Source organism: Convolutriloba macropyga, chromosome 10 (genome assembly GCF_964194025.1).
Source record: "Convolutriloba macropyga chromosome 10, txConMacr16.3, whole genome shotgun sequence".
Lineage (NCBI taxonomy): Eukaryota > Metazoa > Xenacoelomorpha > Acoela > Convolutidae > Convolutriloba > Convolutriloba macropyga.
This window is the reverse complement of record NC_134477.1, coordinates 39,622,352-39,645,342: the sequence shown is the minus strand read 5'-3', so window position 1 is coordinate 39,645,342 and position 22,991 is coordinate 39,622,352. Positions and strand designations below refer to the sequence as shown.

The 22,991-nt window shown below is 37.2% G+C and overlaps 1 protein-coding gene across 1 annotated transcript in view; it reads left to right on the top strand.

Annotated features, from left to right (window-relative positions):
- Positions 1-22,991, top strand: part of LOC142348123 (palmitoyltransferase ZDHHC4-like) — a 44,061-nt gene that overhangs the window by 5,309 nt on the left and 15,761 nt on the right. Inside the window, exons 3-5 of the mRNA XM_075399306.1 lie at positions 2,082-2,184; positions 2,615-2,780; positions 21,584-21,796. Coding sequence (XP_075255421.1) covers positions 2,082-2,184; positions 2,615-2,780; positions 21,584-21,796 — 482 coding nt within the window. The remainder of the gene's footprint in view (positions 1-2,081; positions 2,185-2,614; positions 2,781-21,583; positions 21,797-22,991) is intronic.

Sequence of the window (22,991 nt, the reverse complement as noted above, 5' to 3'; positions counted from 1 at the left end):
AACAGAGATTAATATACGCACACCAATTAACGAAGAAAATCCTCAAGTTATCCATATAACTGTAGGTCATTGAACAAATATTAGCCTGATTACAACATAGTTTTCGCCGAAAATATGTGTTTTGAAACAAGTTTTTGATTTAATCTTAATTCATATCAATTAAAAACAAGGCACTCAGATGCTTAACTCATAGATTATGCTTGTTAACTGTCAGTAGAATATTTTTACAATTGATGTAATATTTGTATATTTGTTTGGGACTGTTTTGTCTGCTTTTTTGGACTATTTTGTCTGAGAATATTTTGCAATTTGGGACTGTTTTGTCTAGGGACTATTGTCCGGACACGCTCTAATCCCTTGACCCTCCTCCCTACCCCCCGGCAATTCGCTTGAGCCCCCCCCAATCGCTTGCCTCCCCCCAATCGCTTGAGCCCCCCAATCTCTTGAGCCCTCCCCCCCCCCAAATCGCTTGAGCCCCCCCTAATAAGCTCTACTTTTCTGCCCCACCCCGATGCTAGCATCTGAGTCCTATCTGCGTACTACCAAAGCGAAACGCTCGCTGGTTGTTTGGGAGCATTTTGATCGATGTTTGTTGCTTTTGTTTAATATCCTTTATAACAATATCATGGTCCCATTTGTTTCCTACCCGAAGTGTTTTGTTAAACAATCGTTTTTAATTGAGAAGATTTTTAGTCCAGCCGTTGGGTTCTAAGGTGCTTGTAAGGTAATTGGCCAAATAGACTTTTATGTGGCAAATATCTGAAATGACAGATTGATTGGGTGTCTTTTACTCCGGCATTTTGGATTAAAGCTTAAATTTCATGAATTTTGAATTTTTGAGGGCGCCGAATAATTCGATTTGGTTGCGGCCGTGATCGGCTGACCTCTTCATTTGAAAAAAAAAATGTCTCGAATTGGTGAACAGACAACACAATTCCAGAGGAAACAGTCCCGAATTGCAAATTATTTCCAGGCAAAACAGTCACAGACAAAATAGTCCCAATGAAACAGAGATTAATATACGCACACCAATTAACGAAGAAAATCCTCAAGTTATCCATATGACTGTAGGTCATTGAACAAATATTAGCCTGATTACAACATAGTTTTTGCCGAAAATATGTGTTTTGAAACAAGTTAATTCAGATCAATTAAAAACAAGACTTTCAGATGCTTAACTCATGGATTATGCTTGTTAACTGTTAGTAGAATATTTCTTACAAATGATTTGATATTTTTATATTTGTTTGGGACTGTTTTGTCTTTTTTGGACTATTGTGTCTGGGATTATTTTGCAATTTGGGACTGTTTTGTCTGGACACGCTGTAATCCCCTGACCCTCCTCTCTAACCCCACCCCCACCGCAATCGCTTGAGCCCCCCCCCCCCCCCCCTAATAGGCTCAACCCCCTGCCCCCACCCCGATGCTGGCATCTGAGTCCTAGCTGGGTACTACCGAAGCGAACCGCTCACCGGTCGTTTGGGAGCATTTCGATTGATGTTAGTTGCTTTTGTATAATATCCTTTATAACAATATCGTGGGCCCCATTTGTTTCCTACTCGAATAGTGTTTTGTTAAACAATCGTTTTTAATTCGGAAGAGTTTTAGGCCAACCGTTCGGTTCTAAGATATTTGTGGTTCATAAAAAGCCAAAGCACTGATCAGAGTTTTTCAGACTTAAATTTCAACTCTGTTAAAACACTCACGTGCACATTTTAAAATGCCGAAGTCTGCAGTGCCAGAAGTTAAAATGCCAGAAATTGCTACTTAGCCAGAGGTTGACTTCCGTTGACTTGCGTCATTTTAAAACGTGCGCGTTTCTTCGTGTTTTAAGCACGGTTAAGTGACTCTGCATAAGTCACTCCGAAATTCTGACTTAATATCTCGAACCGCTTCGCGGTTCTCGATAATCGCCAGAAGTTCTCAGTGACTTCAAGCAGAGTCACTTTACCATTACATGTTTTACCATTGTAAAAGGCGAACTGACCAGAATATAACCACAGTAAAAAACGGAATTTAAATACTACAGATTGAGTGCTGATTTACTATCGTTGCTATAATCCAAAACTGCGCGTTTTCAGAAATCGAGTTTTCACGACTGTGTTCGCAGTATTGCAACTCCTGGTATTCATTCAGTTCTTCGCGGATGTTGTACCACTGTCATCCAAAGTGTCTCCGCCAGGAATCTGTTTCCTCAATCCTCTTTAAAATTCTCAGCCTACACGTTAAAAATTGGCGCGTTTCACGTGCTATGAAATGATCAGCGCAAGCTGCTCTTTTTCGTTCGAATTTTTGGAAAGTTGTTTAAGATTAGCTGAACACTTATTTATACGAGTCAATAGTATTGGAATTTAACAAAAAATATCTGAATGCATGAATAAATGAATAAAGAAATATCAATTTTTTAGTACAAAAACTCCTTTTGGCTAATGATTTTGCAAATAGCCTTCACACAGAATTACCGTTTACAAAACTGCGAAGTCGTCTAATAAGCTTTAGAACTACAGAAAATTATCAGAACGAACTCTTGGGAATTCTTATACAAACGAATAAAAAGGAAATTAAAACCTAGAAGTTTGTAATTTATTTGGAGGAAACAGATATATCTTCAGGAGTACACAATCCCTCAAGTTCTGCTCCTACAGGACAGATATCTATTGAGAGCAGTAGCAGTTACTTTGGTCTGTTGAAGAGTGGAGGCGGTCGTGCCCAAGATCTCAGAGTGGCTGTGCTGTGTTGGATCATGAACCTCATATTCTGGGCTGCCTGTCTCTTTTCAGGTAAAATAGCATTCTTACAACTAATGGGGCTGGCCGTGCAAGTCATCACAATAGTAGTCATGCTCGTTAGTATTGGCATTTTTCATTGCTCTCAAGCGAAGTTTGTGTAGTAATTATATTTTTTGTTAGCATTGGAGAAAACATTAAGCAGAGTATTCCTTCAGAGACAATCGAACTTCCTAGCGATGTAAACATGTCAATAAGAATGAACCCAGTGTCTGAAACTGAAGTGATTGGTATTATTAACTCTCTTCCCAATAAATCGTCATCAGGTGAAGACGAAATAAGTAATATATTGGTTAAGACTGCAGGATCAGTGATTACCAAATACCTTACATCATTGATAAATGTATCTTTTTACGAAGGATTTTTCCCCTCTGAGCTCAAAAAAGCTAAAGTTTTTCCGCTTTTTAAAAACGGATCACGTGTAGAAGAGAATAATTATAGGCCAATTTCTCTTTTGAATGTCTTGAGCAAAATATATGAGCGCTCGATGTTCACGAGAGTATACGAATATATGGAAGGTTTTAATCTTTTTTATTTTAAACAGTTTGGTTTCCGTAAAAAACATTCAACTATTGATGCCCTAGCGGAACTCACAGAAAGGATAAGATCAAGTAAATCTGAGACAGTTAGTTTTTTTCTTGATCTGAAAAAGGCTTTCGATACACTAGATCATGAAATTTTACTCCACAAGTTGGAACAGTACGGTATACGTCATAATCGCTGGAAATGGTTTCAGAGCTACCTATGTGGTAGATCACAAAGAGTAACCTTATCTGGAGTATCATCCAATTGGTTAAGTATTACTTGTGGTGTTCCTCAGGGTTCCATTCTTGGACCTTTGTTGTTCCTCATTTATATCAATGATTTACCTAAAGCCTGTAATCATGTTAGTGTGTATCTGTTTGCTGACGATACAAATTTATGTGGTTTAGACTGCTCCAGATCAGATATTCAAACAGACCTTGACAATGTAGCAAGATGGTTAAATGCAAATAAACTTAAGCTGAATTTAAGTAAAACGTTTCAAATAAGTACAAAAGCAAGTGCTTCCAGTCTCAGGTTTAATATTGCATCTAGTATTATAAATATCGACCATGAATGTAAGTATCTAGGATTGATAATTGATTCAAAGCTCTCCTACCACGCTCATATCAGTTCCGTAACTGAACGTCTTGGACGTCAATGCGGTGTAATATCCAAATTAAGACACTTTGTTCCGCGTTACCAATTGATTGAATACTATAGAAATGTGGTATGACCAATTATCCAATATGGTGTTCTTGTTTACGGGTGTTGTAGCTTCTCATCCCTTTCTCCGATTTATCAATTGCAAAAGAAAATAATCAAACTAATATACTTCAGAAAACGTCATGATGATAGTGAAGACTTGTTCACGGCTAATAAGATATTAACTGTATTCGAATTGCATATCTATGAATTACTAAAATTTGTTTTGAAGTCATTAAATCATATGCATTCCGAGGATTATCTTAATACTATTTTTCAGTTCGAAAGTTGCATTCATTCAACTAGACGCGCTGATTTTATGCTGCTGAAAGTTCCATTATGCAAAACTAAAATAAAGCGAAACTCGATTTGTCACCGAGCTTCCAAATTGTTTAATATGTTGAAAATACAATTTCTCATACCTGACTATGTAGGAAATGCAACCATTAAGCAAGTCTCTGATATCTATCATAACTTGAAGGACTCATACATACAAGGAAATTATGATCTCGTTCGAAATGTGTTTATTGGATAATTTGTTACATCCCTGCAACTCCTGGTAATTCTTTGAAAATAATTGAAAAGTATACGCAAAAATTTGTGCGGTGCCTTCGTAGAAGGCACCGCGATTCGATTTCTGCTGTCAGAAATCACTTTTTTCAAATTTTTAAAATTTCTCTGCTGTAAACAAGTTTCAATTCGATGTAGTTTGAGTACTTATCTCCGGGCTCTGGTGGAGCAAGAAGTTCGAGCAGTTAAAAGGTTGCTAAAAAAAGAAATCATTTACAAAATGGCAAGAGTAATAAATTAAGAAAAATGAGTTTATCCACTCTGACGTTTATATTACAGGGCACGCTGGAAAGTAGGTCTAAGGACCTCGTTGCGCGTCCTTTCCCAGCCTAAAATATTCTAGTATAAATGTTAATTTGATTGTTGGATATATTAAATGCATTTATTTTTCGATGTTTGATTGTGATTTATGTCGTGATTTGATTATCCTTCTTTGTACATTTGATTGGTAGGCCGGGATAAATTAACTCTCTCTCTCTCTCTAGTCATGCTGGTCTTTTTCAATGCAGTTTTTCGCAATCGAGATAAGCAGGAAACTGGCAAGGAGACATAAATTTATGGTGTGAGCGGCTGTTCTGCAATTTGCCTGACGTTAGTCGGTTATGTTAATTAACTTTCAGCCATTACTCAGCTTACCCTTATCGACTTTTAGCATCGAGTTGTCAACCTCCAACCGGTCTGCTCTACGAAGATGTGTGTGTTCCAAAACACACCTTTTTCGATGTTTCTGGTTTTCAGCGGAAGGGTTATTTTTTCCAATAGTTGCTTTCGTGTCTACTGAATTCCACGCCTCTTTGATTTGAAAAGTTTATTACGACCGCAGCTCACCTCTATCTGCTTAATTTTTTCGCTCGCCTTATATTGAAGTTGGTTGCCTTATAGTTCACTGAAACCATGTCAATCATACATCATTCTACGTTGCTTGATCCGGATCTCGTGTGCATTAACTCTGTCGCCGATCGTTTTTGAGCAGAAGTTGATTTAAAGCTATATTAAGCTAATCTCCAAAGAAAAGTGATTGATAGCCCCCTCAGCTTCTCAGCCGGCTATTTTACCGCTCCTATTTTACGACTCAGAGGTGTACTGGTGATCTATTTTTTAAGGGAGTCAAATGACGCACACTGAAAGAAGTGTTTAGGTCAATCTGTTGAACAAATTTCAAAAGCACAGAGAATTTAGAGTGGTTTTTGTTCTTTCATTATTCTGAGAGAGAGAGAGAGCGAGAAAAGTAGGTGTAAAAAATTTTCGCTGAGCGAGCAATTTTTTAATCACGTGGGGCTTTTTTAAACAGTTTTTTGTTAATTTTTCAACTTAATTATCATATAACGGTGTTTGTCTCAATTAACAAAATTAGCATTAGTGCGACTGGAAGCCTTTTTTATCATCTGATAGAATATTTGACTTCTAGGCGCTCTTTTGAGCAATTCTTGCCATTTTGCCCTGTTTGATGCTTTTTAGCAGTTTTTGCGATATTATTCAAATTTTTGTCATCTGGGGAGTTTTTTGTTGGAATTAGTTTTTTGTTAGATTTGATAGATTTTAATTTTGAGTTGTGTTCGGGGGGTAATTGCAATCAAATTTTTGCCCATTTTGGTATAATTTTTCAAGTTTCTTTTGCCTATATCTTCTGAATAAAACTTTGAGCAATAGCTTTGTTGTTCACTATTTAACGCACAGCTATTAAATAGGTATGGCTACTAAGATTAGATTTGAGAGTTCAAGAAGGTGTCATTAATCGCAATTTCCGCTGAATTAAATTACTCAAATTTCTGTCCAATTTTTCGTTGTTTGCTTTTTTTGTTGGCTAGTGTTTCTCTGACTTGAACTGCATAAAGCACTGATCGTGCGGTAGAATTATTAAAGGTTGTTCCTAAATAACCAGCGAAAGCTGGCATTTCAACGTTTTTGGCGTTCTGTAGCATTTTTTGTCAACTTTCCTCGGTGTTCTGTATGAAGCGTTTCTCGTTTTCATATCAAAAGGTGTTCATTTTTCAATGAAAATTATTTGTCTTGCGAGCTGTTTTGGTAATAGTGGATTCGGTGGCGCAGCTTGGGATGAAATTTTGTCGGATTTCTTGTAAGATATCTTTTTGCCTTTTCTCAAATAATCTTTCTTCTGTTATTGTTTCAAAATTGTTAGTTGATTTAATTTTAAGGCTTTTGGTAATGTTTTTGTAATAGTGGATTCGGTGGCGCAGCTTGATGAAATGTTATCGGATACCTTTTAAGATATCTTTTTGCCCTTTCTAAAATTATCTTTCTTCTGTTATTGTTTCCAAATGGTTAGTTGATTTAATTATAAGGCTCATTGTATTCATTAAGTGGTTGGCTGGGGCTTAAGAAAATGAGTCTTCCGGCTACGTTTTTTTTACTTCGTCGAATAAAAGTGTGTTTCTCTATACCTCATTTTTCCGCCTCATCAGACTTTTGCTTGACCTTTTGACTTCTCAAGAATAGTCTCATTCTTGGCTCATTCTGATCAAAGTGTTTCTGAACTACAGTTCCTGAGCAAACGAATCTAAGTTGAAGAGAACCAGTATCCAAAAAGAAATCAAAATTGAAACGGGAGCAACTCATAAAGCCCAATTTTAGATGCCCGCTACTTGAACTTTGTTCTGATAAGTCTTAGTTAACATCTCTAATGCATATTGACACTGATACTACCTCTGCTTCCTCTCATTAAGACACAGGAGCATGCATAACTACAAAATCGAATCAAAATAGTTCACTTTTAAAATGTTTTATACAATTTTCATCGTTGGTTTTCTGTACCCCAATCGGTGTTATGAGAGTCAATGTTGGCTATTTTCCGGCGATCTGCGGGTGTGTTCAGATTTTTTGTTTTATATGGTAATCTCATTTAAACCCTGAAGAGTATAAAAAGTGTATCTTGATCCATTTTCAATTACGGATTTTATTGTGATTAAAGCACAATAAAAGAGTTTGCGATTGTTTTAAGCTATCATGTTATTTAAATACATTTTTTGAAGGTTATCAAAAAGAAGCAAAAAATGCATTTGTTTGGCTGATTTCCTAAACTAAAGCTTTAAATTCATATACAATCACTTTGGCTTTCACTGTGGGGAATGACACACCTAACATGGTGACCTATAGCATTCATCTTAAAGAACTGGTATTGTCTGACGTACTAAGCTAGTTATATCTTTCCTTGCGCTAGCTGATTTGCTAGATGACAGTTGCAATTCAATAGTTTAATTTATCTCTTTAACATTAACTGAGATTCATAACATGGTGCTGCCAGCAAAATGAAGAACACGTTCAAGCACAATTCAAAAATGTTGCCATTTTCAACATTTTTAACTTGTGGCCAAGAGCCAACGTTATCCAATTCAGAATACTGGGACACCTTCACACAATTTATGATATTATCTTATCAACTAGATCCAGACAGGACAATTGAAATGGACAGCGGTAGTTGAGAGAGAACGTAGAAAAACCTAACCTGCAAAATTAAATTCCTCTGGAATATAGGGAAACCAGCGGCTGATGCACTAGAAAGCAAATTCCCACGACTGAAGGATCAAACATGTCATGACATCCTCAAGAAATGGAGAGAGAGAGAGAGAGAGAGAGATCTGGAACATTGAACTGGGCAAAGTAGGAAACTTGAGCAACCTCTTCTTAACATTACAAACTGAAAATCAATACAGATACTGAATTCTGGTTTACCTGTAACGAAAAAGTAGCACAATGCAAGCTATTAAAAAGACACGCGGAGATATCGAGAAAAACCTCACGATTGCTACGTTTTATAACGGGTTAAAGAAACAAAAATCAAGCGAACCAATATAGAGAGCTTGCTTGATGAATTGCAGAAACATCTGAATCCAATCACAACTAATCAGAATACCAAAGAAATGCTCAACATCAAACAGGAGCCCATAGCAAAAGTATATCAGCAAAAACAAATAAGAGAAAGCTTGTTTAAACTGTGGTGACTGTTACTTTTTAGTGCACAGAAACGAATGCGAGGCGAGAACTAACGTGTTCTAAATGTGGGAGGGACGATAGGACACCTACTAACAAAACAAACATACCAGAATTAAAAAAAACAATTACAGAAACAGAAAAATAAACAAAGTAACGGAAGAAGAAGAAATTCACAAATCAAACACGGAAACAGAACAATCAGAGACGGATTTCGAATGAAAACTCACCCGAAACAAAGCCATTAGACAAATCAAGACTACAGAGAATACAAGAAAAGTCTAACAGCCTTCAAATCAGACGATTGTAAGACAAGAGACATTAAACCAGAACTAACCGGTAAAAATATCTTCACTAAACCGTATTCAAGACTGGACAAAATTAGATGACGGAAAAATAATTCAACTAGACCTAACGTTAAACGGAAGAAAAGTAATGGCAATTTTAGATAGAGGTAGCCCAATTTCAATAATACCAGAACATATACTAGAAACACTGGCAGACACGGATTACATATTACGGAAAATAGATAGTGGAAGACAATTTGTGGACTTCAACCAGTAGAATTCGAACACACGGCTAAACTGGAAACTAATTACCAAAATACTTCGCAAATATTATTATGCTGGAGTATACAACATAAAGTCATACCAATACTAGGGACTGATAACATGGACAAGTTGAACATACAAGTATTCCACAGGAAATCCCAATTCAATAATATTTTTAACACGGAAAATTGTAATATAGAAGAACTATGTACAAAACTTGTAAATAATCACTACAAACTTTTTAGCGCAAACACTGCGGTCCACAATTTTAAATATAACGTGAAATTTAAAGAGATTTTTTTACCCATTACAACAGAAAGGGAGGGTTGTCCCAATACACCTTCAAAACAAAGTCAAAGCAGAAATTGGCAAACTCATATGTAACGGACAATTCGTACGGGAAAGTGGGGGAGGACCAATTTATCAGCCCAGTAGTTATCACCAATAAGAACAATGGATCGGTAAAAATTATGCGTAGATGCGAAAGTGTTGAACAAAAACATAGGTAAAAAGAAAGATCAAGTGCCAAACATAGAAGACATGGCACAAATTTCCGCAAAAAAACGGAAAACGAAACCGAATAACTCTTCCTCTCCACAACACATCTGAAATATGCATTCGGTCAAATCGATCTACACGAAGACACATAAAAACATTGCGTTTTCGCACTGGTGGGAGGCAAAATAACGGGACATTGCCGGTACACAAAAGGTTTCTACGGACTGACGGAAATGCCCGTTATTTTCCAAGAGAAAATAGACCGTAAATTTAAACTTGAAACACCTGCTTGGCAAAACGACATAATAGTAGCAACTAACGGTAACCCCTTACAACATTTTAACGATTTGGATCACATTTTAAAACTTCTAGAAAACGCAGGCTATAGGGCATCATCAGAAAAATCAAACTTATTCAAAAAAGAAATTGACTGTCTGGGTTGCAACATTTCAGAAAAAGGAATAAAACCCAAAATTGCGAAAACTGAAGCAATTTTAGCAATCGAGCCACCAAAGAAATTAAAAGAAATCAGATCGTTCCTAGGATCAGTACAATATCTAGGAAAATTTATCCCAAATCTAACGGACAAAAAACCATTGCGGAAACTTTTAGAGAAGGCAAACACAAACTGGACATACGGAAAAGGAGCAAGCGGCTTTCGACCAAATTAAAAACGAAATCAAGAAAATGATTACCCAGGCCATTACGACACGAACATGAAAACAATACTCTCGATAGATGCAAGTACTATCGGATTAGGAGCTACACACTGGCAATTTGACGATAACGGGGAAAGACGTCCCATTATTGCATACAACTACTAAATAAAGCAGAAAGCAAGTACGCAATTAATGAGCTAGAGATGTTAGCGATAGTACATGGAATCGAACATTTCAAACATAACCTCTTAGGCTGCAAATTTACCGTTGAGTTGGATCGTAAAGCTTTAATTAGTGTCCTTTCTAGACACAAATTTAACATAACATACAGCAGCCGCTTGACTAGATAGAAAGAACGACTATTGAACTATGATTAATTGCTCTCGAAGGAAGTTTGTTGCAATTATATTAGTCCTGTCGGTCTTTTTTTAATGCGATTTTTTGCTTGACCGATTTTTCGTCTGACGCTTCGTCCTCAAAAACGGGATAAACAGGTAGCGCCCAGCGGGCATTAAGTGCTCTTAGAGCCTTTTAGCTCTGTTGCAGCTCAAACTGTTTTGGAGACTTACTAATGTGTGAAGTGAAGTGCTGTTCTTAGAGGTTGAAGACACCCCTACTGTTTACCCCCCCCCCCCACTATTGCCCCCACCGCCCTCCACCACGCTGTTGCCCCCCCCCCCCCACCCCACTGATGGCCCCTCCCTCCCCATCAGCCCCCCGGTGCACCACTCATCCCCCATCCCCCGCCCCGTGGTTACTGACAAACAATTGATCGCTAAAAACTGTCAAGGAACCTCCTCTAGGGTTTTATAATAGTTTACTGCATAGTTTCTAGTGGTATTGGAATTGTTTTCACATTTTAACATCGCAAATTTTAGCAATTTTTGACAAAACGTGCAAATTTTTTCATTTTTTTGGACGTTTATTTCTCCTTATCCGCGTCTTTTCAGACGCAGGGGCCAGAAAACGTCCTTAAGGGTTTGATAATAAATTACTGAATAAGATGCATTTGCTACGGATTAGCTTTCAATTTTTTAATATGACAAATTTTATCAATTTTTTTGATGAAACCTGCTTTTTTTTCAAGTTTTTTTGAAATTTTTTGTTGGTTTTTAGTTTTCGCCAGCCTCAAGAGTCGAGAAACCTCATATCGGGTTTAAATAAAGGTTACTGTATAGTTTCTAAATGTAATCGAATGTTTTTCACGATTTTAACATCACGAATTTTAGCATCTTTCTGACAAAACGTGCAAATTTTTCAAATTTTTTAGACATTTATTTTTTATTATCCGCGTCTTCCGGACCCAAGGGCCAGAAAACGTCCTTAAGTGTTTGATGAGTTACTGAAAAAATATCATTTGCCACGGAATAGCTTGCAATTTTTTAGTATGACAAATTTTATCAATTTTCTTTATAAAACTTGCATTTTTGTCGGTTTTAGGGTTTCTCCAGAATCAAAAGCCACATAACCCCCCTTCTAGGGTTTGATTGTATATTTAATTTTTTTCAAATTTTTGGAAAATTGTTATGTTCCAAGTTTATGGATCCTCATGAGCAAGTGACACTATTTAAAGCTTGGGATAGGGATACTGGTTAGTATCTTGAGACAATGAAATGGTTTTGAAGATTTTAATATCTTGAATTTTTGCAAGATTTTTTGCTATTGTTTTCGAAAATTTTGAATAATTTTGTCATTTTCTGAGTTTAACGATCATTAGTGGCCAACGGAAGTTTTCGTCTTGCGGATGGTTTACTTGACATTACTCTAGGAAAAAAAAATTCGGAACATTTCGCTGAGAAATCGAAGCTTTTTTATTAGTTTCGAAAAAGTTTTTTTATTTTATTTATTTACTAACAAAGCTAGAAAACTAAAAGTTGCAGAGTCGATTCAAGCTAAAGCTAGGCTCACTAAACCGTGGCTAGCTACTGACGAAACCAACCGCTCGCCGGTCGTTTGAGAGCAATTCGCCCGACGTTAGTCGGTTATGTTTTCGAAATTAAAAATACTGTAAAGGCCAACGGATAGGGGTAACGGATTTACTATCAGGAAATCCCCAACAAGACCCATCACCAGAGGATAACTATTTGGAGTCCTTCATCATTAATTCTTAGCACTCATGAATTCATTAAGGAACGATTTGCTAATTGACACAGCTTCTAAACCAATCCAGGCAATGAGAGTTATAAATGAAGCATTTGAAAGAAACAAAATGACTCAGAAAAACCAAGCTAACAAATCCAATGACGCAATGGCCATTTCACAGCCTAACGCAGTAAGAAGAAAAACAAAAACACGTCCAATTGAACACACGAAAGCTAGTATTGAAACATTTAATCTGCTAGGAGCATTTCGCCTTAATCATATTTCAGTCTCACAAAATAGTGAAATTTTTGATCCAAACTTGAGCGTTCGATTCAACAGAAATTCAAAAACTACAAACTTTAAATTGGAGGAACAGGATTCAAACATATTGTTATCGTGCAAGTTGAGCCCTAGACAGTACCAACCATGCTCCACACGACCATATCCTACATAGCGGTAGCGGAGGTAAAACGTGTATTTAACTCAAGGGAGAGGGAGCAACAGATGAGGAAGATAAGAGACACTCAGCAAGAAATGAAGACCATTACCAACTACTTTACAATGGGCAACTATACAAATGTATTGGAGGAGGACATGCGTTACTTAGCAGACTGGAATAACTTCGCACTAAATAGACCCTCCACCCAAGTCGGCGAAGCGGAAAGTATATATTGAGAACGTACACCGGTCCACAACCAGATCAACGCATTTTACCTGGAGTCCGATATATAATTCGGGGACTTGATACCAGAGACAAACCAGGACTGTACTTTCGGCGACACGACAAGCAATCATCGATCGGAAGCCTCAGCTAATACCGTTAGAATATCAGAATATCCAGAACGAACTATGCAGAGCACTGGGACTGGTACTCTGCGGAACAAAAATCAGCCTACCTGGTACCCTTGGTAGATGTTTTTTAACGCTCTCCATAAACTTCATTGCGGATTTGGCAATATGAAAGAGCAGTTAACCTACTACTGGCCAAACATCGATTCAGACATGTATCATAAAGCCCATAAAGCAACTGCATAAAATGTCTACAAACAGGGAAAATCTCAAACGCAGTATGAGTAAAACAGACCTAGGAAATATGAGACCCCCTTCATAAGTCGAATTAGGAAATTCAAATACATCATTGCGGGACAGTAACGGAAAATGGAAAAAATACTTAATAGTGGCAACGCACCGCTTTTCGAAATGCACACGCCAAAATCGTTAAAAGCACAGGAGAGCTTGCAGGTATCAATTTCATAGAAGACATTTTAATAAACAAGGGACACCCAGAAAGAATTAGGTCAGACCATGGTGGTTGCTTCAAAAGCAAAGCATACAAACCATTTTTAAATGAAAACATCAAACTGGAATATGTAACCCCTATGTACACACGGGTAACGGACGGTGCGGTTAAGAGAACGATCGCAACAATCGAAACGTACCTTAGTGTCTTTAAAGCAGAATGGTTAAACCGAGAAAAAAGCTTAACAACTTATTCATGTTGAGACCTATGTACCCTAGCTCCATTCAAACAACACCATATAAACATTTCGACAGAGAACCCGACACTTTTTTGACGTCAATTTTTAGTCCAATGAAATTATAGCAAACAAAGAACTAACAGTGACGGAACTGGTACGGAACAATAACGGGAAAATAATGGGACAAATTGTTCACCCTCCACTTCTGCAGTCCAACTTTGAATTTAAAACTGACTGGAAAACCGGAGAAGTTAACGGAATCCCCAAGCAAGAAACGCAGAAGAGTTAGTTTTAGGTAGTTCTAATGAAAAATTGTAAGGCAAAGGCATTAGAACCCAAAATTTGCATAACTGAGAACGAAACAGTCCATGCATTTACATCTAACGGGAAAACCTTCCACAAAAGCTAAGTATTACCGGTAACCGTTAAACAAAATGAAATGTTAAAAAAAAGAAAACGTAGCCTCAGACCGATAAAAGAAGCTAACATCGTACAAGAACAACAGAAGTCCGATGCGCGCATTACGAAGTCAAAAGGCAGCTACTACGATCTAGACGAGGTGGTTGAGATTCCGAAAGGATGCAATATGGTGGACTACGATAGCAAGTACACAATTGTAGCGAAGAGCTCCCCTGATGCCGTACGGAAATCTCTACTCAAAAACAGGATGCATGACAAAAAGAGTGGATAGAAAGACGACAAAAAGGAAAAAAATAGCATTGGATTCATCGGGAAACAAATCGGATAGTGACATGGACGTGACACAAAGCCACTACAGAGCGGACAACGAAATCGCAACACCTCATGCCACCAACCAAGACGATCAGTCAGATTCTTCAGGATCCCAAGATGACAACTTGTGTCAGGATTCAACGGACCCCAAGAAAAGCACAGCGGAACTGGCAGCAGACTTCGGTGCCAACCCAAAAACACGATCAAAGATGTACCAGAGATAAGAGCAAGGAAGACTGCAGACTTGCAAAGACCATCAAGTTCTGTTGCTCAATCAACCCCAGTTGAACAAAAAGACGCCTGCTCAGAAAACAAGCGAGGTGTCAAAATGAAACCTACTAACGAAAACAAAATTATTATGGGAAAAGTAACGGAAAATGCTACACAAAAAACAACTGAAAATAAAACAGACAACGTAACAGAAAGTCTCGAGACTGGAGAGGGAATTAGACGGTCCAATAGACTAAGAAACGCTAACCGAACAATAAAAATGGCGGGCATGTCTTAAGTACATTACATTTAGATTCCAAGTTTCAAGAACTAGTGGATTCAGCCGTTTCTCCCGTCAATGAACCACCCAAATACGCAAGACCCCGGGCCCAAATGTTTATGGCACCCACCAGTTAACGGAGACTCAAAAAAAGGATGAAAAAAAAGATGAAAGAGGAGTTAACCTACTACTGGCCAAACATCGAAACAGGTAAAACAGGTAAAAACAGGTAAAACGAAGTACGAGTAAAACAGACCTAGGAAATATGAGACCCCTTCATAAGTCGAATTAGGAAATTCAAATAGATCATTGCGGGACAGTAACGGAAAATGGAAAAAATACATAATAGTGGCAACGCACCGCTTTTCGAAATGCACACGCCAAAATCGTTAATAGCACAGGAGAGCTTGCATGTATCAATTTCATAGAAGACATTTTAATAAACAAGGGACACCCAGAAAGAATTAGGTCAGACCACGGTGGTTGCTTCAAAAGCAAAGCATACAAACCATTTTTAAATGAAAACATCAAACTGGAATATGTAACCCCCTATGTACACACGTGTAACGGACGGTGCGGTTAAGAGAACGATCGCAACAATCGAAACGTACCTTAGTGTCTTTAAAGCAGAATGGTTAAACCGAGAAAAAAGCTTAACATCTTATTCATGTTGAGACTTATGTACCCTAGCTCCATTCAAACAACACCATATAAACATTTCGACAGAGAACCCGACACTTTTTTGACGTCAATTTTTAGTCCAATGAAATTATAGCAAACAAAGAACTAACAGTGACGGAACTGGTACGGAACAATAACGGGAAATTAATGGGACAAATTGTTCACCCTCCACTGCTGCAGTCCAACTTTGAATTTACAGCTGACTGGAAAACCGGAGAAGTTAACGGAATCCCCAAGCAAGAAACGCAGAAGTTAGTTTAGGTACTTCCAATGAAAAATCATAAGGCAAAGGCATTAGAACTCAAAATTTGCATAACTGAGAACGAAACAGTCCATGCAGTTACATCTAACGGGAAAACTTTCCATAAACGCTAAGTATTACCGGTAACCGTTAAACAAAATGAAATGTTAAAAAACAGAAAACGTAGCCTCAGTTCGATAAAAACAAGCGAACATCGTACAAGAACAACAGAAGTCCGAAGCGCCCATTACGAAGTCCAAAGGCAGCTACTATGATCTAGACGAGCTGGTTGAGATTCCGAAAGGATGCAATATGGTAGACTACGATAGCAAATACTTATTTGTAGCGAAAAGCTCACCTGATGCCGTACCGAAATCTCTACTCAAAAACAGGATGCATAACAAAAAGAGTGGCGAGAAAGACGACAAAAAGGAAAAAAATAGCATTGGATTCATCGGGAAACAAATCGGATAGTGACATGGACGTGACACCAAGCCACTACAGAGCGGACAACGAAATCGCAACACCTCATGCCACCAACTAAGACGATCAGTCAGATTCTACAGGATCCCAAGATGACAACTTGTGTCAGGATTCAACGGACCCCAAGAAAAGCACAGCCGAACTGGCAGCAGACTTCGGTGCCAACCCCAAAACACGATCAAAGATGTACCAGAAATCAGAGCAAGGAAGACTGAAGACTTGCAAAGACCATCAAGTTCTGTTGCTCAATCAACCCCAGTTGAACAAAAAGACGCCAGCTCAGAAAACAAGCGAGGTATCAAAATGAAACCTACTAACGAAAACAAAATTATTACGGGAAAAGTAACGGAAAATGCTACACAAAAAACAACTGAAAATATAACGGAAAACGTTACAGAAAGTCTCATGAACGAAGAGGAAATTAGATGGTCCGATAGACTGAGAAACGCTAACCGAACAATAAAAATGGGGGCATGTCTTATTAAGTACATTACGTTTAGATTCCAAGTTCCAAGAACTAGTGGATTCAGCCGTTTCTCCCGTCAATGAACCACACAAATACGCAAGACCCCGGGCCGAAATGTTTATGGCACCCACCCAGTTAACGGAGACTCAGAAAAACACCTAGTTTTTTTAAAAAGAACCCGAAGGGCTCCCACAGAAGAAAGAGGAGACACTCAATTTGAATCCAATACATTGGTAATCGACGAACCACTGGAGCGAACCCCAGTCAGCAATGAGGAGGAAAATGGGGAAGAGCTTAACTTCTTGCAACTTTAAATTAGAGGCGAGAGAGCAAGTGGATTGAATATAAACAAGCACAAACAAACTTTTGCTTATATTTAATTTCTAATTTCCATTTATTCAAGTACTTGCGCTATAACGAATAGCTTTGCAAATTTTGGTCCTTGTTATCTTCAGCAGGACTTTATGACCATTGTTGTACATCAAGTTTCACTGCGCAACTGTCATATATTGAAAATAAATGACGATTTGTAGGGTTAAAAAACGTCAAACATTCAGTGTTGAGTTAATTATAGTAAGTAAGCAAAATAGTAAATTTGTAAAATTAAAAGCAGAATTGCTTCTAAAACTATGTAAAGTTGTTTATTCGTAACGGAAAGAATGAAAATTTTGGACAAGCACGGATTCGTGTGGGCTTTCTTTTGCAGGTATAGTTTTGTTGAAAAGTAAAATAAGAAAAGGAAAAATGAAGTAAGATTCCCTAAGAGCCAAATGTGCCTAACAATTCCACTAATAGTTAGTACAGTCCACAAGAACTCCATGCTCGTTAATAGTTCGTACAGTCCCTTGAAATAGCCCCATTTTGTTCATTTTTGCTCAGCTCGATTTATTTAGCAGCCTCGTTTAGATCTTGAAACATTTGTTTTTAACTACCCTTTGGTTTTTGCTACTTTAGATTGATTTCTTTGATTGGCAAAAATGAGATATAAAAAGTGTCTACAAATGTGAAATTGGGTTATCAATAACAACTTTTTGCAAGTGAAATCTAGACGTGAAAGTAATTAGAGTCCAAACTTGCAAGAATTAATACCATATTAGCAGTTTCGCGTTCTAGCAGCCAATCCAATTAGAAGATGCAATGAATTCTACAAATGAAATCTTGCAGAACCTTGTTGTTCTGGCCCTACTAAAAGGGGAAAAAGAACTATATGTACAATGGGGTTAATATTGAGTCAAATTTTGTCGATTGATACTTTCACCGTAGAAAGGTGTGAATGGTATCACTAGAAAGCCGTCAATCTTTTTTATGGAGGTATCACGCTTTTGAAGATGTCAAAGGGTTGCTGAATCTTTTGGTCTAAAATTTTTTGCAAAATTTTGGCTAATTTTGGTTTTTAATTTCTGATAATTTACGTTTTTTGTCCTGACCAGACAGGGTTCATAAACTACATTGAATAACTTTTTATCAAAATGATTAATTGATCTCAAACGAAGTTTGTAGCAATTATATTAGTCCTTTCGGTCTGTTTTATGCGATTTTTCGATTGACCGATTTTTCGTCTGACGCTTTTGACTTTTCGTCCTCAAAAAAGGGATAAACAGGTAGCGCCCAGTGGGCATTAACAGCTCTTAGAGCCTTTCAGCTCTGTTTCTGCTCAAACTGTTTTGGAGACATACTTATGGTGTGAAGGGGGGTTCTTAGAGGTTGAAGACACCCGCACTGTTAACCCCCTCACTATGCCCCCCGCCACCGCGCTTTTGCCCCCGCCAACCCACTGCTGTCCACCCCACTCCCTCATCATCAGCCCCCCGGTGCACCCCCTGGCAACGTTCGAACAACCGCTCGCTAAAAACAGGTAGTTTCATACTAATTTTCGCAATTTTTTTCAAGCTTTAAAATTGTTGTCATTTTCTGAGTTCTTTCTGCCCTAGGTGTCAAGGAAGCTCCTCTAGGGTTTTATAATAGGTTACTGGATAGCTTTTAGTAGTAGTGGAATGTTTTCAACATTTTAACATCACGAAATTTAGCATTCTTTTTTGACAAAACATGCAAAATTTTTCCATTTTTTTGACATTTATTCACGTCTTTCCAGACGCAGGGGCCAGAAGATGTCCTTAAGGGTTTAATAATAGGTTACCGGAAAAATTTTATTTGCCATGGAATAGCTTTCATTTTTTAATATGACAAATTTAAGTGATTTTTTTGATAAAACTTTTTTTAAAACGTTTTGAAACTTTTTTTGGTTTTTAGGTTTCTTCAGCCTCAACAGCCGAGGAACCTCCTCTAGGGTTTGACAATAGGTTACTGTATAGCTTCTAAATGTAATGGAGTGTTTTTCAAGATTTCAACACCACGAATTTTAGCATTCTTTTTTTACGAAATTAGCATTTTTTTTTCAATTTTATTGTCATTACTCCGGTTTTTCATCCTAAACGCAAATCTACGTTAGGGTTTGATAATAAATTACCGGAGAATTTTTGTTGGCCATTGATTAGTTTTCAACTTTTTTATCACAAATTTTAGTAGTTTTTTATGCAACTTGCAATTTTTTTTCAACTTTTTAAAAATTTTGTCCTTTTTAGGTTTCTACAGCCTCAAGAGCCACATAACCTCGTCTAGGGTTTGATTTTGATTATAGGTTAATATATAATTTCCAGATGCAATGGAATGTTTTTCAAGATTTTAATATCAGCAATTTTGAATCTTTTTGATTTTTTTATCATCCGGCAACAGGGTCCTTGCGACCTCCTCCAAGGTTTGATAATGAGCATAATTTCTAAAGTTAGTGGAATAGTTATCGATAATGAGTCCAGCTTTGGCAATTTTTTGATAAAATTTAATTTTCAAACTTTTGTAAAATTATCAAGTTCCAAGTTTATGGATCCTAATGAGCCAGTCAAACTAATTAAAGCTTGAAATAGGGATACTGGATAGTCTCTGGAGACAATGAAATTGTTTTAAAGATTTTAATATCTTGAATTTTAGCAAGATTTTGTTAAAAATTTGCGATTGTTTTCAAAATTTTTGAACATTTCTCTCCTTTTCTGAGTTTAACCATCATTACTGGCCAATGAAGCTTTTCAAGTTCTGCAGATGGGTTGCTTGACATAACTCCAGAGACAAAAAATAGTTTGAACTTTTTCACTACGAAATCTGGAATCTTTTTTTTTAAATTTGGCAATACTTTGCAATTTTTTAAAATATCAGTCTTTGATTTGATTTATTTACTAGCAAGGCTAGATAACTAAAAGTTGCAGTGTCGACTCAAGCTAACGCTAGCCTCACTAAACCGTGGCTAGCTACTGACGAAGCCAACCGCTCGCCGGTTGTTTGAGAGCAATTCGCCCGACGTTAGTCGGTTATGTTTTGGAACTGCAGTTTTGCTGGTTTTTTGGCAATTAAGATCGGCGTAACGTAATTTTGAACAATTTGAAGGTCAATTTTGATCGCTTTTGGATATTTTTTTTTTGCATTAATTATCTGGAACAATGACATTTTTTTATTATCTGCGAAGTAACAGTGAGGCCACTATTTGTCTCATCGGGGTTTTCTACAATCCAAAGAATGGATTCTATTGCATATTGACTGCTCTGTTCACACTTTTTGATGTCAATGAGAAAATGAAAATTGGGTAGCACTTTTAATCGTGTTCGAATAGTAAAGGGAATGACAGAATGAGCAGTTTTAACTTTTGGAGTCTGCGGAGAAATTGCTGTTTCATCAAATTTTTGGTTTTCCATAGAATTTTTTGCTTCGGAAAGCTGACTTCCTGTAACGCTGTTTGACCTGAGTTCCGGGAATGCTACTACAGGTGATTGAAGTATTCCAGTTTTATCTTAATTTTTTTTGCAATAGATGCAATGGTTAACTAATGACTTAAACCAAAACCATAAAGTTGAAATTTTTAGCTTTGCCATTATTTTTAATCTTTGTTCTGTCGGTCTTTAAGTTTTTCCCCTCGTGGCTTTTCATTGAGGCCAAAAAAACCTATATAAATGTCTCAGTTAATGGCGTATGGATTTTCTCGCTTTAGCACTGTATTTGCTGGAAGTTTTTGGGTTTTGCCTGAACTGGTTGTTCTTTTTTGTAGTCTTATTACCTTTTCTTCTCGTTATGACAACTCCTTATGACCATCTATGCCATCGGAATATTCAACGCGTATCGAAAGTATATCTTATACATAAAATTAACTTTTTTGCGATGTATAAAGATAATTAATGGATTGCACTAATACAAATGCGCACAATTGGCCTTATCAATTTTTGTACCTGTAGTGCTGTGTGGAGGTTTTAGCAGGTCTGGGTCATAAATTGGGGGTCTTTTCGGTTTACTTTCGGGCGGGGGAGGAGGGTGCTAGGACAATAGATCAAAAGACAACATATCGGAAGCAAAAATTGGGACAATAAATCGAAAATTAAATTATTCAAGTTGAGTATTGGCCAATCAGATTTGAGCGTTCATTATTATACAGCATAACATGTTCTGCTGTGATATTTTGTGAAGAACAGAGATTAATTTTCGATCTATTGTCTCTAATTTTCTGTTTTCGATCTATTGTCCGGTCACCGGGGAGGAGATCTGGCTGCTTTAAATTCTTGCATGTTCATAGTAATTATTTGCACATGTTTAAACATAAATTACAATTTAATTTTTTTGTTTGAAACATGATCATTGTTGCTGTTCTGTTGCAGATCCTGGCGTGATAACAGATAAAAATGTGTCCGAACTGAAACTGATGTACGAATCGAGAGAAGAAAGATTGAGACATATTAATAGATCAGCTAATCACAAAAGTAACAGCCGAGGCGCAAAACAGGCGAATATGACGAATGATATGTTTGTTGGTCAATACAAGCAGTGCAGAACATGCAAGCTGGACAAAATTCTCCGATCCAAGCATTGCAGTTAGTATTGGGTTGGAGTTTGATTTCAAACAACTACAGTAATTGATGGATCTATAATAGCTTCCGTCAGCTAGTTTTTCGTCATCGTAGTCTAAGTTAAATTGCTGTCTTCAAGAATGAACTGTCAGAAGTTGATCTTTCGGACCACCGAACAACATTACCAGCTTTCAATGCCAATCACCGCTGCGAACTCATTCCCGAATGTGGGGGTTAGATATGCACGGTTTTTTGTGCTTGAGTTTCGGTACAGTTTGAGCTGTGGCGATCGGTACAGTTCAAATTGTAGGTATAAGTAGTGGAATCATTAGAACTCGTACAGCGCGAGGAATATTGGCAGAAAAGATATTACTTTGTTTTTGCATTTTCTAGTTATCGAGATGTAAGTTTTATGAGCTCTTTTTGCCTCCATTAAGTGAGGAGTTATCTTTTCTGCATTGAAAAGTTTTCTTTCAAGGGTATTTTAATGAAGCATTATTTTGTTAAGCTTCATTTACAGGTTGCGCAAGTTTTTGTAAACGTAAATTTTGTAGTACTGCGGTCAGAACTATTTACTAAAATTGCAGATTTTATTGGCAGTTTAATAATAGAGATGCCTGCTACCTCAGCCGTTCAATTTTAAATAATATTATGGACAATGGACATAATACTTAACTTGTATTAATAAACATTTTCATTCGTAGGACAGCTTTATTAAGACATATGAGAAAAAACTTCCATCCTTAAATTATTCATTTTTTAAGATCAAAAGTGCTTTCTAATTCACAATGTTTAAGCCCATGAACTAAATTAGTCGTATTTTAAGTACTAAAACTCAACTTAAAAGTGCGCCAAAAATGGTTTCTTTTTAATTGCCGGAAAGGGTTAGCTGGAGCTATTGACCTTCTCTGGGTTTTTTGCAAATCAATGAATTTGAACTGTATTTAGGCTATCTGTTTTTTCGCTTTTGTTTTACATTTTTTTAAGATATTTATAGTCAATTTTCCAGAGGTCATTTTGTCACGCCGAAACAGGAGATGGAGCAAAAACGCGAGTTGCTTTGCCGCGTGATTTAATTTTTTTTCACTCTAAATTTAAAGTAGAGTGAGAAAATGCTGTTTGAACAAAATTCCGCTTTCTCGCTATTGGTAGTTCAAAATTTGGGTGTGTGTACTGAAATCATTAGAACTTGTACAGCGCGGAGGGTATTGGCTTAAAA